The 18,403-nt window shown below is 46.4% G+C and overlaps 1 protein-coding gene across 1 annotated transcript in view; it reads left to right on the plus strand.

Annotated features, from left to right (window-relative positions):
* The window catches only part of COLEC12 (collectin subfamily member 12), a 191,973-nt gene that overhangs the window by 162,380 nt on the left and 11,190 nt on the right, over window positions 1-18,403 (plus strand). The window contains exons 6-8 of the mRNA XM_046025989.1: window positions 6,884-7,372; window positions 8,348-8,484; window positions 9,718-9,827. Coding sequence (XP_045881945.1) covers window positions 6,884-7,372; window positions 8,348-8,484; window positions 9,718-9,827 — 736 coding nt within the window. The remainder of the gene's footprint in view (window positions 1-6,883; window positions 7,373-8,347; window positions 8,485-9,717; window positions 9,828-18,403) is intronic.

Below are 18,403 nucleotides of genomic sequence, written 5' to 3' on the forward strand. Positions count from 1 at the left end.
TAAAACATGGAGATCCTGGCTTCTGAATGGTATTTTCCTTTCCTCATTTGCCTTCCCGTATAACTTTTTTTTTTTTTTAAAGATTTTTTTATTTATTTGACAGAGAGAGATCACAAGTAGGCAGAGAGAGTGAGAGGGAAGCAGAGAGCCGGATGTGGGACTCGTTCTAGGACCCTGAGATCATGACCTGAGCCGAAGGCAGCGGCCTAAACCACTGAGCCACCCAGGTGCCCCGCCTTCCCATATAACTTTTATCCTTGGTCTTTTCATCACCTGTGCTTTTTGTGAATTGACCTCAGAAACATCTCGTTGCCCCCTTACTGTTCCGTCTGTTCAGCGTCCTCCAGAATAGGATTGTCCCTGAAGTATTCCCAGAGAACAAGAGACTGGGGGCAGGGCTCCATTTCCCAATGCACTTCTTTGCTCCCTCCCCCCTTTTCCTCCAAGCAGATCTCTTCCCCGAGGAGGAGGGAGAGACGGGACAAAGCAGGAGGGAGCCAGGATTGGATTCACTTTGGATTATGCTGGCCTTGCCTCTGCAAGGTTCAGAGTGCTCTCATGCTTTCTGGGAAAACCTTTTGACTCGCACTTCATGAACCCTCATGCCTACGGGATGGCTCACAGGAGACACTGGCTTCGTTGCAAAATAGAAGCAAAAGTTGACGGCTGGCACTAAAAACTAGGTGATAACATAGAAACAGACATTAAACTCCATGTTGAATCCCAGCAACAGTTATCGCTGTATCTGTAAACCAACAAAACAAACCTTACTAAGAAAGCCTTATTTTTTGTTACAAATAATATAAATATGTTTATGCTCATTATGTATATGGAGGACTTCATATGTCATAATGCAGGCTGCGGAGACAGTGAAGTTGCCCCCTCCTAGCCCAGGCAGAGGGCCCCCTTCCTCTGCTCTTCTGAGAGAGGCATCAGATTCCGTGAGTGAGAACAGAATTCTGGAATGGGACAGACCCAGACACAAATACCAAGTTCCTCATCCTCGTCTGCATCCACCCTTTTGAGTGATGAGAACTTAATGAGATAATGTAAATAAAGCTTTTAGTGCAGTGCCTAGCCGGTGGTGGGCTGATACTCATACCCAAGTGTAAGTTCAGCACCTCTGCAAGACTTCCCCTCTCCTGCAGCCCCAGCAGCTACATCACAGTGGAAGACAACAGCTTCATGTGCCCAAGGAATAAAGTTGTACAGAAGCGGGTCAACCTCGATTTGGGTCTAAGAGGGCTTACTGCTGGTGGCCTGCGGCCCAGCCCTGGAGAGGAATCAGACTCAGGTGCTGCTGACAGCCAGCTTCAACTCGTTTTTCAGTCCCATGTTTTCAATATGCCAGGCATGCTGCTGAGTACTGGGTTCAGTGGTCTGCTTTCATTGTTACAGCTCTTTAAGGTAGGAATTACCAGCAGTCTCCATTCGCAGGGCTGGGAACCATGGCACAGAGAGCCTGAGTAACTTTTCCAAGGTCAAGGAGCTAGTAAATGTCAGTGCTAACCTTGGATCTTTCTAGTTCCCAAAGCCATGCTTCCACATGACACCCTGCTGCCGTGTGATCAGGAAAGAGAACAGACGGCATGTTGGGAAGTGAAATGTGGGAGACTTTATTTTCAAGAGAGCAATTGGTAAAAGTTAAGTAAGAGATTGGATTGAGGGGCATCTTAACAGATACGTAGGAGGGCCCAAAGGATCAGGCGGGAGGCCTCAGTTTCTCTCATTGCCAGCACCATCCACTCTTGCCACGCTTCCTCAAACAAAACCGTTTGTCTGAGGACCCTTCAGAGCAGGCACTGGAAGGCATAGAAGCAGACTGTTGCCAGGTGGTGAGAAATGGTGGTTTAAATATACCCTGTGGACAAGGGTGTGTTTGTGGAGAAGGAGCCTCGGGGGATTTCCAGAAGGCTGTCTTAAACATGAGGTTAAGTATTGAATTAATTTTCAAAATGATTGCCAAATAATATCCTGTCCATTTCCTAGTGAAATAAGGGCTTTGGAAGTACCTCAGTGAAACAGGATGACTTTTTCATAATGTAGGTATTTAGCAAATATTTGATTTAGATTTTTTAAATGAGAAGCAAAATGTCTCCGATTATATTACTAATTTTCTCTAGCTTCCAACCTTACCAGTACCTAGAGGTTCTAAAATCAAGTCTCCAAAACTTTGGACGGCAGTAAGAATTAAAGCAGTTTCTCTACTTTCTGTCTTGTTGGCAAATAAATTAGAAACTTATCTCAGGGGTAGGACACAGGGCTGGGCTCTCCCCAAGGTCCACAGTTTGGTGTCCAAAGTAGAAACAGCGCAGCGATTTAAAATCATCTGTCCGCTTCTAATGGCTTGTTTGGAGGACTCAGGTGTCTCAGGCTCCCGGCTCTGGAGGGTGGGGAACACAGGGAGGAGGCCTCGCTGGCAGTGAAATACGGGCTGCTCCCTGGCCTGGTCTAAGTCAGACTCAGACATTTCGGGGGCTTGGACTGGCTTTGCCAGTACCGCAGTGCGTATCCACGGGGGCCAGAGAGCCACTCGCTTGGCCTTGAAAGCAACTCTCAAATTTGCTTCTGAGAGGGCCATCACAAGTGCCTCCACCTGGGAGCTAACACATTCTCAACTCTGAGGACAAGTCGTTACTACGCCTGCTTAGAAACACTCTTGTGTTATTTATCTCACTGTTTTGTTTTTAAGGCACTGGGGATGGCTTGTCTTTTATTTCATTTTATTTTCACTTCAGCAGCTGCCCAATAAAAGGTGCATGTAAGACCTCAAACCCTGGGATCATCCAGATGCTAACAAGCGATACTACCGTCCTGTGTCCTAGAGGAAAACATACCCATTAATAATCTGTTTTATGGACATTAATAATCTGTTTTTATGGGTGTCCAGTACTGGCTTTGTTCAAGTGGTTTTAGCTCTTTTTTCTCAGTAATTTTTAAAAAGAAATAAGTAGGAAACGTCGAGGTCTTAATGAGCAAAGTATGGTCTTACTGAATATGTAAGTATTAATGACTGAATCCTCTTACATATGGAGGACACATAGAATACGTTTTCATTTAGCCCAGCATTGGAAGGCCAGCTTCCTGCTCTAGCACCGTAATGATTTTCCCAAGGCCAGGGCAGCTATGGATGAAGAAGTCAGTAACACGGTGCTTGCCAGGAGGTTATCCACAGTGATGAGTATTCAGACTTATTAAAACAGTCAGATAACTGATTTGTAATTGATGTAGTGCTTCATGTAAAAAAAAATTCAGTTTTTATGCTCATCCAGCTGGTAAATGCCTCACAAGTAAGATTTATCAAAGGCAAAAGTTTGCATCGTCTTTTGACGTCTTTTTCTTTCTTCCCCAAGATCTAGAAGTTAGCATCTGCCGATATTTTGCACTGACTGTCGGACCCATGATTGGTGCCATTCTTAAAATAAGCCAGTACTTTTGTGTGGAGTGAGTGGGGACATTTGAGCAGCACTTCAGAGGGAAATAGCTAAATACCATAAACTGCCCAACCCCAGAAAGAAATAAGATTAATGAAAAGCTGTCGTCCTAGGTGAGGTAGGTCTCGGATTCATATCAGGAGAGGAAGAGAGAACTGTGTGTCTTTGGAGGTCTGTCAGAAACCAGAGGAAGGTGTTTCGGGAGAAACAGAACTCCCTGTCACATCGGTCTGTCCCATCAGGTAGACAGATCCCTGAACAGTCTCTATTCTAAGCACACAGGTAAATTCCTTTCCCGTCACCTGCAAGTATAGTAAAAAACCCAGTTGTGAGCCATTGAGAAACACTGATTGTTGGCTAAACCCATAAAAGAATAAGAAAGAAAAGAATAAGAAAAAAAAGAATAAAAAACCCATAAAAAGAATAAGGATAAAGAATCTCTAAAGCCCTTGAATTTCCCAACAGACCTTCTCCATTATTTAGATTCCATAAGGCTGAACATAGAACATTAAACAGAAATAGGTGAGAAGAAAAGGTACTTCTATTTTTGCTATTATTCTAACAAATTAGAATATTTTTTTTTTGGCCCGTTGTCAGTATCATTCCACTAGAACTTCCATAATGCTACAACCATTATGTAGGATTGCGTACGCCACCTTCCCACTGTTAATCTCTAGGACGCTGTTTCTCAGCTACACAAAGGAACTAAGATCCTTTTTCACAGGAGATAGATTTGGCACTGAAAATCCACCTTCCTTATCTTTATTAATACACTTAATGAGCCTCCTCAGTTTAAAAAAGGAAAAAAAACAAAAACCCAAAACCCTCGGGTTGCAGATACAGAGACCATTGGATCAATTCTTAAATGTGAGTAGAGTCAAGAAAGACCAGTCTCCACAGAGTCATTTCATAGCACCAGCCAGGGTCATCCTGAGACATAGACTGATTGGAGCTATGCTTTTTAGAATAAGGTAAGGGATACCAGTCAGTCCATTTTTCCTCAGAAACCTCTCCCTTTTGGTCTCTCCTGGGACCCAAAAAGTTGACATTAGTGCGCTAGGCCTTTGGATCTGTGACGCACATTCATTTGGTAAACCCCGTCTGAAAAATGACTGTGCATGAGACATTGCTAGCTGCTAGTTGGGGAAGTGCCCTCAAAGAACAAGTAAGTACTAAAAGATGAGAGAAAGAGGAAACACTTCCACCTGGGAGGATTGTATGGTAGGCGGACTGGAATTTTCCAGATGGATGTAGGCAGAGGAAATTCTAAGAGCTGAGCTGCAGAAGGGCAGAGGAGGATGGAGTAAACACATGCTAGACCAGGTCGTGATAGCCTTGATTTAACACGGGGTGACCAAGTAGCAGGGGCTGAATGTTCTAGAGCAAGTGGAGATCAGATCATTGAGTAAGAAAGACAAATGTGGGAAAGATGCGGAGTGGAGTAAATGGAGAGGGATCAAAGGTAGGAAGAGCAGTTAAGAGGTTAGCACCCACACTGTGTGGTGATGAGTGACGGAGGAGATGGTTGTGATGATGTCATGAAAGGTGTGACAATAAAGTGAGGATACGGTCCGTTTTACACACACCAGGTTGCAGGTGCTGGCAAGACATCCCAGAGAAAGGGGACCACCTGACAATGAGATAAGGACCAGGAGAGCTGATGATTGAGAAGCGCCACAGGAACTGGGGGGCAGAAGTCAGTGAGTTGGGTTCAGAGAGAAAATTTTTCATCACAAAGTCTTCTCAAGTCTCTCGCTTATGAAGCAGATAACCCTCGAAAGGGACACATTGAAACCAGTCCGAACCATTAGCATAAACTCTCCTACAGCTCAGTAGAACGTCTGCCAGTAAATCCAAGGACGACATCATGGGTAGCCTTAAATAAGGAAAGCTGAGTCCAGAGCCAAGGTTCTTGCTAAGGGAGAACAGAGATGGGTGGACTAGTTGGGGCCATGGATAGTGTGAGGGTACAGTGGACGTCCATTGAGGCTTAGAAAGGGGAATGGGGCAGAGAGATCACCCTATGGAGGCAGGAAGACCTACTTCACTGTTCTGTCTTGTCCAGCTGGTGGGGGAGGACTGGGTAAGAGGGATCAAGAAAAACATCGGGTGGGAGGCCCACCCACCCTTCATCTCCCCAGCACTTCTGCCCAGCCAGCCTGAAAGGCTTTCTACTTCCATGGAAAGAATGAGTATAGATCTCTTTCACTTAACTCCTGTAGAACAGTGAGATTTCAGAAACTCAAGAATTCTGGAGAGTAGAATATTTGAGAATGGTGTCCTCCCAGGTCCAGTTATTTCCACATAAGAAGGAATTCCTGGGCCAGCTCCACCACTAGACTGTGACTGTCCACATCTCATCCTCCTGCGTGTATCTGTCTTGAGGTGCTAGTGTTGAATAAGAAGTTTGGCATCTCTGGCTCTACCTACCCTCATATGTGCTCTGGGAATCAAAGGTCATAGAGGAGGGTCAAGTGACATAATGTATGTGAAAGAACCTCAAAAACTCATTCACTCTACAAATCCTCGTTGTGGTGTATTTGCGTGCAATTCCCTGTTGCCCCTGAGAACTTACAGGAAAAAATCCCAGGTCACGCGACCTTCTCTAGGATGATAAGGGATAAGCGGGATAGGTGCGTTCTTCCTTTGGGAATAAATGGTGTCCTTTTTTCCCTTGCTTGCTCAATTCGATGGTCACCTGTATTTTTCTCTAGCCTACCTTCCCTGTTTGCATTATTAGACTAATAAGCTGGGAGAGAGGACACTCTTCTTAGCTCAGCCCGTCGAGCCCTTTCCCACCAAGACCCTCTGAGCCACGAGTGAGGGAGGCTCAGCCCCAAGGACAGCAGCGTCCCCACAGCACAGTGGAGAAGACAAGAGGGCCAGCAGTGACGTGACAGAGAAGAGGCTGGCACCTGGTGTGCTGGGGAATTAGCAGGCTGGTGCCTCTCAACATCTGATGGCATTTTTCTTCAACTTTTTTCCCACAGTCCCTTGCACAGTGCTTGGCATATAGCAGGTTGTTAATAAATATTTGTCAGATTAATGAAAAGAAGAGGAAACCTGTGGGAGGGAATCCCCCATCCCAACCTGCACAGTTTTTCTGCTGGTGACAGAAAAGTGCCAGACGACTAAGGGAACCCAGGTTAATGGTGTGAGTCACTGCTGTGGGGTCGGCGGAAAGAAGACATCTGTGGACACCAGAGGGCTGTGTGCCATTAAGAGATATTCTAAATGTTTGGAGCAGAAAGGGTGAACTTAGTAAAGAAATCTTTCCATTAAAAAAAAAAAATACCGTCAACAATAGTATGGTGAAACAAGTAGCCCTCCTTAATGTATATACTTCGGACGTCGATTTTTTTAGTTGGAGAGTTTATAAGAAGATAAATTCTTCACCACTACTCACAGTGGATTTCATGCTCACCCATTTACGCTTTTTTATATTGTAGGTCCTCCTGGCCCCAGGGGTCCAAAAGGTGACAGAGGACAGCAGGGACCCCCTGGTCCCACTGGCAACAAAGGACAGAAAGGAGAGAAGGGGGAGCCTGGTCCACCTGGCCCCGCCGGTGAGAGGGGCCCAATTGGGCCCGCCGGCCCCCCTGGAGAACGTGGCGGCAAAGGCTCCAAGGGACTGCAGGGCCCCAAAGGCTCCCGTGGATCCCCCGGGAAGCCTGGCCCTCAGGGCCCCAGTGGGGACCCAGGCCCCCCTGGCCCAACCGGCAAGGATGGACCCCCTGGCCCTCAGGGCCCTCCTGGCTTCCAGGGACTACAGGGCACCGTGGGAGAGCCGGGGGTGCCTGGACCTCGGGGGCTGCCGGGCTTGCCTGGGGTGCCTGGCATGCCGGGCCCAAAGGGTCCCCCCGGCCCCCCAGGCCCATCGGGGGCAGCGATGCCCCTAGCCCTGCAGAATGAGCCAACACCCACACCTGAGGCTAATGGTAAGTCTGAGACTTCCCTCACACCCGGGGTCAGGGGTGCTCTGTGCACTCATGGCCGGCCCCAGCATGCAGCCCCGTGTGCCCCCGTGCCCCACTTTACTTGGCTTTGAAGGCCCTGTGAGGGCAAGCACATGGCCTTGGCTGCTTTCACAGACCTCTGCACCAGATGGGGTCTCTCAGGCACTTTGTGTTTCTCTCTAAACGCCATCGTGTTCTATCACACTTGTTTATTTAGACGAGTCAGGCCCTTGGGGACAAATGTATCCCCTTCAGGCAAGTCTGAGGCTGGCTATCCCCAGCCCATCTTGTTCTCACTTATGCCCCTCAGTAACCATGTAGATGGAACTTTCTGTACTAAAGCCCAGACTGCATGAATTTGAGAGGGTGTTCTGGTGCTTCTAGCTTTTTTATAATTATTTAATTCAATTACCAAATTTTGATAATTTGGCAAAACCCTCAATGTTTGGTTAGCGACTAAGCCTATTTTTGTCTCCTTTGAATCACACCCAATTCCACTTGATTTCCTTAAGCACGACTCTGGTCGTCTTCGTTTCTTTCCACAAGTCCCGTTTTGGTTGTGGCTTCTCCGCTCTATTTATCGACGGGTTCCATAGGACTCCAGACTGATGTGGCACAGCTGTGGCTGCTCAGCCTATTGTTGTTTCTGTTCTTTCTGTCATTGTAAAGACTAATCCAGACGCAGAGGAACTAAGTCCCAGCATCCGTAACTTTTCAGGCTCTGTGGTTCTTACTGCTGTGGGCTCTGCGGCCCGCCGCCCTCCTCCCCACAAGTGTCTGCTTCCAGCCTGTCCAGCACGGGCAGTCGCAGGCTCACACGCGGACGCAAAAACTGCTCCCGGCCTTGGAGGGAAGCAAGGCCAGAGCCACGGCCTCTTAAATATAACTGAAGAAGGGCGTAGTTCTTTGTATGTGTGTTGGTTTTTTAATTAACATTTTAAACGCTTGCGTTCCTAGGCTGCCCCCCTCACTGGAAGAACTTCACGGACAAATGCTACTATTTTTCGGTTGAGAGAGAAATTTTTGAGGATGCAAAACTCTTCTGCGAAGACAAGTCTTCACATCTCGTTTTCATAAACACAAGAGAGGAACAGGTATGTTGGCAGTATGCTTGGAGAGAACTATCATTTAAGGATTGTTTACATCTGGAATTTGCATGCTTAACTGGGGATTCAAAGATATCAAAAATCCGTAAGTCACATAAACACAGAAGGCCGCATCCTGGTGATTTGGGCTTTATCCAGTGACAAGAGCATTCATGGCATGGGAATTATGTCCTCTTGCTTCCACCTGGAAGATACTGCTGTATTGAGCCTGGAGATGGTGGCTCCTCCCGGTGGCTTCTCCCAGAAGAGCTGTTATATGGAAGAGAAGTCTGCTGGCTGGCACCAAACACCTGTGGAGAGAGAAGCCAAGGGGCCTGAGCACTGTAGGGGTGGGTGCAGGGAACGAGGCGTGTGGTCTCAGCAGCAGAGAAGGCCCTGGGACCGAGCTCCCTCATGATCACGCTGGGGACCACTCCTTATGCCCCTACTATGGGTCGGGCACTGTACAAGGCATCTCTCCTTTACACCACACAGCAAGCCCAGAACCTATGGGTATTATTATCCCCCTTTTACAGATAAGAAAACTGAGGCCCCACAAGGTTTAATGGCTTTATTCATAGGATGACAAGTAAATGCAGAGCTGAGACTGAAACTGAGGTCCCTCTAGCAACAATGCCAGTGCTCTCTGGTGCCACATTGTTCCAGTGACCTCCTTCCTTTTCCCTAAGTATCTTCAGCAGACGCAGCCCTGACAGCGGATGTTTCCTGCACTGACTAATGGGCTGGGCATCTAGTCAGATGCCCAGGTTTTAGAATAAGCAGACTCAGGTTCAGTCTCAGCTCAGCCGCTCACTACCTTGGTTGCTGGGAAGGCTTACAGACAGGTTGTTTGTGGTACGTGGACACGGGAGCTGGCCCCAAGAAGAGCTCAATAATGCCATGGCTGTTCATGTCATCAAAACACTGGAGCGACGGGTGATAGAAAGGGATGGAGCCTGGTGGGATTCATTAAGTTGTCTGGGTGATTTAGAAGAAGAGGAGCATCCCTTAAATATCACTTACAAACTTACAGGAGCAAAATGCATCCAAGCCCCAACCACTGCCCAAAAAAAAAAAAAGTGTAATAAAAAGAAAAAAGCAGAAGCACGTACACACCATAACACACCTTCTCTTTTAAACGTCCTTTCTTTTCCCCAAATGTTGCAGGGGAAGGGGGCATTCCTCCAGATACCCACCCCCCCCCGGCAAATAATGACACACTGCCACCGATTTGTGTTTCAGCAATGGATAAAGAAGCAGATGGTAGGGAGAGCGAGCCACTGGATCGGCCTCACAGACTCAGAGCATGAAAACGAATGGAAGTGGCTGGATGGGACATCACCAGAGTATAAGTGAGTGTTCAGAGCCTTCCAGGCTGTTCTCTGGGTCTCACCCCTTTCCTGGCCCCTTGCAATCTCTTCTTTAAACACCCTGTGTCCTAGATGCCCCTCACACTGAGGCTTCTGCTACCAGCTGTGTATTTCCATGTGTGGTTGAGAATCAGTATGCTATAAACTAGTTTTGGGGTTTTTTTTTCAAGGCATGAATTTTTTTTCATTCCTATGGGGAAAAAATCAGAGACTCATAACATCTCGTAGTATGGTAATTGTGGTGAGGTGTTCTCTTTCATCGCTGCTGTGAAGGATAAGACTACACCAGGCACGATCAGAGCTCCACCCTGTTCAAGGGCCGGGAGCTCACTTCAGGATAACACCGTCAGTGGCCCTGACCCCAGCTGGGCTTCTGGCCAGAGTGTGATTTATGAACTACAAGTTTGTGACAGGTGCACCAGGAACAAAGGTGTGGTGTGTGGGGGAGAATCATCCCCTACGTGTTTGAGAAGTGCTTGTAAGTCTAGTGTAACCTGAATTCTATAAAGGCAGCAACAAAGAATGGAAACCCTTTACAATACCTGCACAGGCTCCCAGGCTCATGGAGACTTCTGGGCCCCTCTTTCAACCGCTAGGGTTGTCCTCTCCACTCCTTCCTTAAGAGTACCCCAGGGTCAGGAGATGGCTGAATTGTACCAATTTGAATTTCACTTCTTCCAACTCCTGTTTTGCCTCTAATGAATGTGAAAATATGCCACGCACTGTACCACATGCAGCCAGAGTTTATGAAAACTCACCTCTAAATAACCAGCCTTTCCTTTGCTGGAGAAGAGAAGGCAGACCCTGCAGAGGCTCAAGCAGGCATGAGGGCGACACGGTTTGGAGGTTTGGAGGTTTGGAGGTTTGGAGGCAGCCGCAATCACGGCACAGGGGAGGAGACCGTGAGGTGCCTCAGGCTAAGACAGTGTCCGGAGTACTGGGGCGTGACCTGTCGTGGTCAAGGACAGGGAGCCAGGGCCGGAGGTGGTGGAGAAGCCAGTGTGAGTGTCTAAAATGTTTCTGTTGGGGGCGCCTGGTTGACTCGGCTGGTTAAGCATCCAAGTCTTGAGATTTCAGCTCAGGCCACAATCTTAGGGTGTGAGGTCCAGGCCCAAGTGAGCTTGAGCTCCAAGGAGAGTCTGCTTGAGATTCTCTCTCCCCCCTCTGTCCCCTGCTCACTCATGTGCGCTCTCTAAAAAATAAATAAATCTTTTAAAAATTTCTTTATTTGAGAGAGAGAGAGCATGGGGGTGGGGGCAAAAGGAGAGGGAGAAGCAGACCCCCCCCCCAACTCAGGGCTCCATCCCAGGACCTTGGGATTATGATCTGAGCCAAAGGCAGATGATTAACCGAATGAAACACCCAGGCACCCCTTAAAAAAAATAAATCTTAAAAAAATTGTTTCCAGGGGTGCCTGGGTGGCTCAGTGGGTTAAAGCCTCTGCCTTCAGCTCAGGTCATGGTCTCAGGGTCCTGGGATAGAGCCCTGCATCGAGCTCTCTGCTCAGCGGGGAGCCTGCTTCCCCCTCCTCTCTGCCTGCCTCTCTGCCTACTTGTGATCTCTCTCTCTCTGTCAAATAAAAAAAAAAAAAAAAAAAAAAACAAAGAAAATGTTTCTGTGTGCATGTACCTGGGCACAGGTACAAATCTTCCACATGACAAGCAAGATTAGAGTAGAGGCAGAAACCAAAGTAAGGCCATTTCTTTACAGAACAGTGACTAAACATCAAGATGGAACACTGGAAGGTTTTAAGTCTGCTTGGAAGGTGAGCCTCACAGTGCTCCCAAGACAAATGGTTATCTGCCTGCTGGGCCAACAGATATCCTGTGTGCCCCCTCTGCACCTGTCCTTCGGGAGAGGGAGCTATAGCACACCCTGGCACTCAGGGGGTTAGCTGGCAGCCCAAGGAGAGCACCCAGCACAGCACGAATATACCTTGGGAGACACAAAACAGTTGGAAGGGTCAGCGGTAGAGACAGAAGGTGGAAGTTATTAAAGGATAAAGATAAAACTGGTCTTAGACAAGATTGCTGGGGTCTTCTTCTTGGGGAGGGGGGAGTTGAGGGTAGGCAAGCCTAGAAAAAAAAACCTCAGCCGCCTCCACTTTCCTCACAGCCCTAAGTGCAAAAAAGGTCTAGGTTAGACTCACTAAGAAATTTAGTCAGAAGCCTTCCCCCAAGAAAAAACTGGATTGGCTCATATGGGATGGATTGAACTGGACCATTACAGGCTTCACCGGCTTTCCCAAAGTGGCAATCCCCCCCGCTTTCCTTCGACTCTACAAGAGTTGGGTGACTTGGGAGGAGAGCACTCACATCAGTACCTGAGACCTGAGAAGGATGAGCTCACCAGGCCCCTTCCCAGGAGCTCCGTCCACAGTCACCACGGAACCCCGCGAGAGCCTTGTCTTCTGCACCCCAGCCACAGCACCCCGTCCCTCTCGTCTCCCACACAGAAGAACACATACACTTGACGAGTCCCCGGGATCAAGTTTTAAAAGCAAGAATAAATGAAGCAGATGTTTTATGCGGCCTCAACAATGAAAGGTTAATTTAATTTGACATAGAATAATAGACACTGCTCCAACTAGACAAGGAGCCCATGCAGGGACGTCCGTCCGGGTTCCAGGCTCGGAGGTGGCCTTCGTCGCTGCCGGGTACTCAAGCTTGCGGAACCTCAGGTCCTCCTCTAGCAACCAGTCTTACAGAAGGGCCTGCAGCAGTATTGTGAAAACAAAAGGAAACGGGGTTATGTATATAAAGAGTTTAGGACAGTGTGTGGCCCGTGGGAAGTGCTCAGGAAAGGTCACCTGCTGTCCCTTGTCACTATCCTTGTCAGAATCTAAGTGTCTTCACACTGGTCAGTCACTGCAGAACACTACCACCTGCCATTGAGGCGTTTACCCTATCCTGATTGAGATGCCACACGCGCTGCCTCACTCCGATCCCCCACCAGGGCCGTCAAGGAGAACGTTCTCCACCGTGACCTGGGGATGGGGTCTGAGCTCCAGGCTCTTAGGAGTCTCTCACCAGTGTGTCCTTATTTTTCTCATTTCACCACATGTCTATGAAAACTTACTTCCTGGCCAGCATCAGACCCCAGACTGGAAATGGGGATCCAGCAGCCCACTGTCCCGTGTCCACATTCACTAAATTATCCTGGAGAGCCCACTGTGAGCCAGCCTCTGTGCTGGCCTAGAGGATACTTCCTAGAGTATAGGGCCAGCGGTACTCATGAGACTTGCTGCTCTAAAGAAAGTCTGACTTCCAAGACCATGTCACAATCAAGAAGACAGACATACCAACCCTGAGTGTGGACACACAAAAGAGCAGGGCTTCAAGGGACATCTCAATATTCTCCTCGAAGTAGTTGACAGAACAAGTAGAAAAATCAGTAGGGATATGGTAAATGCTATCGACTAACTTGGCTTAATCGATGTTTATGGGCTGCTTCACTCAATAGCTATAAATACACACTTTTCAAGTACATTCCATATATTCACCAAGACAGACTTGGTGGGCCATCAGACAAGTCCTAATGAATTCAAAAAGAACGGAAATTATACAGAGTATGTTCTCTGACCAAAACAAAATTAAATTAGAAATCAGTCACAAGGGGTGCCTGAGTGGCTCAGTGGTTTAAGCCGCTGCCTTTGGCTCAGGTCATGATCTCAGGGTCCTGGGATCGAGTTCCGCATTGGGCTTTCTGCTCGGCAGGGAGCCTGCTTCCCTCTCTCTCTGCCTGCCTCTCTGCCTACTTGTGATCTCTCTCTGTCAAATAAATAAATAAAATCTTTAAAAAAAAAAAAAAGAAAAAAGAAATCAGTCACAAAAAGATAGGTGCAAAATTGCCAAATATTTGGAAATTAAAGGACACACATCTGAATAACCCATGGATCAAAGAAGAAATCAGAAAGGAATTATGCAAATGTGTCCAAGAAAAGAAAAATGCAACAAATCGAAATTTGTGGGATGCAGCTGAAACAGGGTTTAGACTCCTTTGGAGTGCTTATGTTTGAAAAAAAAATTTTTTTTAAGCTGAAAATCCATGATCTCAGCTGCCACTTTATATGGGTAGAAGAGGAGCACATTAATCCCAAAATAAGTAGAAGGAAGGAAATAATGATGACCCAAAAGCAGCGACACAGAAAGCAGACAATGAAAGAGAGGATCAGTGAAACCAGGAGCACATCACAGAGGAGTTTCTGCTCCTGATAGAATAAATGCAAGTATGTCGCTGGGCAGAGCTGGTCACCATTCACGGAGGCTGCCCGGTAGGAGTGGGGGAATCGGTCCCAGGTGGGATGTAGATTCTGCCCACTGGCTTGGCTCAGAGCACAACTGTAAGGGAGCCTTGTAAGGCCTCTCCTGCCTACCCTGCCTGCAGCTGCCCACCTTAGATCAGCAGAGATGTGATCATCTCCCAAGGGTTTCCCAAAACACACTTGAAGCTCCTCTCTTCCTCTTGTCCATTTCTTGGTCTCCTGCACGGGACATCATTTGGTGGAAGTATCCTGCCAAGTGATGAGTAACACTCCCATCCCTGCTCTGGGCTGCCTCTCTATCCATGCAGACCCCTCCACATACTATTACGTATTGTGTTTTTTAGACTAGAGAGCCATAGAATGGTGGCCTCCAGAAGGGAACCTTCAGAGCCACCTGTTTCACTAAAAACTCACTCTGGTCTATGCTTCACATTGCTAGCAGAGTGGCGCTGGCTTTTAGGCCACCAGCAAGAAATCTATGTAGAACCTTGTATCAGAAGAAAATTCTACAGGAAAGTAACACTTCTCAAGATGGGGGTTTTCCTGTTTTAGGGCCAGGTTTTACCAGCAGAAGTTTCTTGGCCCTGAAGCCTCAGTCAATCTTGTGGTTGATGAGAAAGTACTAAGTCGTGAGGTTGGAAGGGGCTATTCCCAAGATGGAGAGTTTGTGTTCTGCTGCCATGAGGAGAAACCAAAATCCTCAGTGGGGAGGTTCATACCCACCGGCCAATGTGCTTGTGTGTTTGCAGCTGATTGGAGCAGGGAGTCCAAGCGCTTCCCAGGTAGATGTATCTAGAGCACGCTTCCCGAGTACCTCTGTCTGTTCCTCCCAGCCACTTCTGTGATATGGTAGTATGGGACTCAGGGATTGGGGCCCAGGCTTCAGCCATCTTCTTTTCTGAGTCTACTTGTAAAGGAAGTTAAGGCACGATTTAAGCTAAAAATTTTTCTCAAAAATACATAAACTCTGTTTATGTGACATGTTCTGTTCTGTTGTATTACAAGCATGCAGACTCGGTATTTGCTACAATTCACTGCATGTGATTTTGGCTTTTCCAAAGAGATGCTCTGAGACTGGGTGCTTGGGCTGCTGGAAGAATTGCCCCCTGCAGCCTGGCTTCAGGCTCTTCTACCCCCATCGCCAGTGTCCCCTCGAGTCACTCCCTCGCAGCCACAGGACTACGTCCCAGTTCTTGTCTCACAGGAAAACCTTGAGCACTGTGTGCAAAGAATTCCAATGGCTTAGAAAAATAATGGAGAATGGTGATAAACATTATCTCCTCTCTTATCAGTCAGTTATCTTTTGGTCTCTTCTCTAGTTCCCATTTATCTATTTAAATGGAAGGAAATGCAAGGGAATAACACTAAGCAGGTCTTCTCTCCCAAGTCCTATTTATACAACTTCCTAGTAAACTGAGATAAAGACTATCAGATGTCCCACATTATACATTCAGGAATCACAGATCTCAAATTCTGTAAACAAAATTGGAATCAAACCCCTTTGGGTTGCTAGTAGGAATTAGGCAAACGTCCATCAGCAGGATCCAGCTGCTCAGGCATTGCTGACATTGCCAAAGGGGTCCCACAAGGTGGATGGAAATACACACAGAAAAGCAGCCCTGAAAAGTAACCTTTTTTTTCCATCCAACCTCATTTCTCCCTGGCATCACTGTGGCAGTCTGAGATTTTTAATTCATTTGTTTCTTGTCAGTGACGTGTTCCATGAAGGCTGGACTTCTGTCTTCTCCCTGCACTGCAGTGTTGCCGTCGTGTAGCTTCATCCTAGCACATAGTAGGTGCTCTGGGGAGATCTGCTGGACTGAATGCGTGATGAGTATTTCTAACGCTCCCTCCTAAGTATCATCCCTTTTTTACTCTCTTCAGTTGATGGTTTCATCTAGATTATCTATTTGTCACTAGATTTATTTAAGTGAGGTTACTTTTCATTTTTTAAAAATCACAATATGTATATATTTAGTGTGGGGGAGACAATTCTACCTCATCTTCTCACCCTTTAACTGTAAATTTCACCCATCCTTTCCCACTGCCCTCTGGCTATACCTGATACTCCTGTCAAAAGATGTAGGGCATGGTCCTTGTTCTTTCTTTTATTAATGTAGTGTATCACATTGATTGATTTGTGGATGTTGAACCAACCTTGCAGCCCAGGAATAAATCCCACTTGGTCGTGGTAAATAATCCTTTCAATATACTGTTGGATCCTATTGGCTAGTATTTTGGTGAGAATTTTTGCATTCGTGTTCGTCAAGGATATTGGTCATGATTCTTTTTTTTTTTTTTTTATGATTCTCCTTTTTGATGGGGTCTTTGGTTTTGGGATCAAGGTAATGCTGGCCTCATAAAATGAGTTTGGAAGTTTTCCTTCCATTTCTATTTTTTGATACAGTTTCAGGAGAATAGTTATTAACTCTTCTTTAAATGTTTGGTAGAATTCTGCTGGGAAGCAGTTTGGCCCTGGGCTTTTGTTTGTTGGGAGATTTTTGATGACTGCTTCAGCCTTCATCAAGATCAAAAGCTTTTGCACAGCAAAGGAAACAGTCAACAAAACCAAAAGACAACTGACAGAATGGGAGAAGATATTAGCAAATGACATATCAGATAAAGGGCTAGTATCCAAATTCTATAAAGAACTTACCAAATTCAACATCCAAAGAACAAATAACCCAATCAAGAAATGGGCAGAGGACATGAACAGACATTTCTGCAAAGAAGACATCCAGATGGCCAACAGACACATGAAAAAGTGCTCCATATCACTCAGTATCAGGGAAATACAACTCAAAACCACAGTGAGATATCACCTCACACCAGTCACAATGGCTAAAATTAACAAGTCAGGAAACGACAGATGTTGGAGAGGATATGGAGAAAGGGGAACCCTCCTTCACTGTTGGTGGGAATGCAAACTGGTGCAGCCACTCAGGAAAACAGTATAGAGGTTCCTCAAAAAGTTGAAAATAGAGATACCCTATGGCCCAGCAATCACACTACTGGATTTACCCTAAAGATACAAATGTAGTGATCCGAAGGGGCACATGCAGCTGAACGTTTATAGCAGCAATGTCCACGATAGCCAAACTATGGAAAGAACCTAGATATCCATCAACAGATAAATGGATAAAGAAGATGAGGTGTATATATATATATATATATATATATACACACACACACATATATACACACACACAATGGAATACTATGCAGCCATCAAAAAACTGAAATCTTGCCATTTGCAATAATGTGGCTGGAACTAGAGGGTATTATGCTAAGCGAAATAAGTCAATCAGAGAAAGACAATTATCATATGATCTCTCTGATATGAGGAATTTGAGAGGCAGGGTGGGGGTCATGGGGGTTAGGGAGGGAAAAAAATGAAACAAGATGGCATCAGGATGGAGACAAACCATAAGAGACTCTTGATCTCATGAAACAAACTGAGGGTTGCTGGGGGTTGGGGGGTAGGGATAGGGTGGCTCGGTTATGGACATTGGGGAGGGTATGTGCTATGGTGAGTGCTGTGAATTGTATAAGCCTGACAATTCACAGACCTGTACCCCTGGGGCAAAAATAATACATTATATATTTTATGTATATAATGTATTATATATGATATAGATAAAAAAAAAAGATGTAGGGCAATAGGGGCTGTGTCCTCGGGTGACCCTAGGACACCCTATGGCTGATGGAGCAGTGAGTCATTGTTTATGGGAAGAACCTTCTGCCGCACATGTTTTTTCAGGCCCTCCACGTGAGGCAAGCTTGTCTTCTCAGGCAGTAACCACAAGCTTTTATGCAAGAACCTGCTTCTTATAGAAAATTCAGCTCTCAAGTTTTGAGTCCTAGAAGCACATCTATTGTATTGCGTAGAAACAGAATTGAGAAGTGCAGACTCAGGCAAAGTGGTGTTTTGAGCTGCGGCATCCAAGTTAACAAGCCCCAAGTGAACGTACCTAAAGAAAACTTGTTTTTGAGCATTTCCCTCCCAAAAAAGGCAGGGAAATGGATGAGTCATTTTCAGTAAGATTAAATTACTATTTCTTTCTAAAGCAGACTGTCATAACCCAGGGTTGGTGGGTGTAAATTCTCAGAAATGTATCCCTCACTTTCCCTCACTTTCCCTGCCTGACACTCTGACTGGTCATGGGCAAGGTATCAAAATGTGCAAGGATGCCCCTGGTTCTCTTGAGAGTGAGAGAGTGTGTATATGTGTGTGTATCGTGTCCACTGAGTGCATGTGTAGTTTCACACACACACACACACACACACACACACA

This window comes from Meles meles, chromosome 12 (genome assembly GCF_922984935.1).
Source record: "Meles meles chromosome 12, mMelMel3.1 paternal haplotype, whole genome shotgun sequence".
Classification (NCBI taxonomy): Eukaryota; Metazoa; Chordata; class Mammalia; order Carnivora; family Mustelidae; genus Meles; species Meles meles.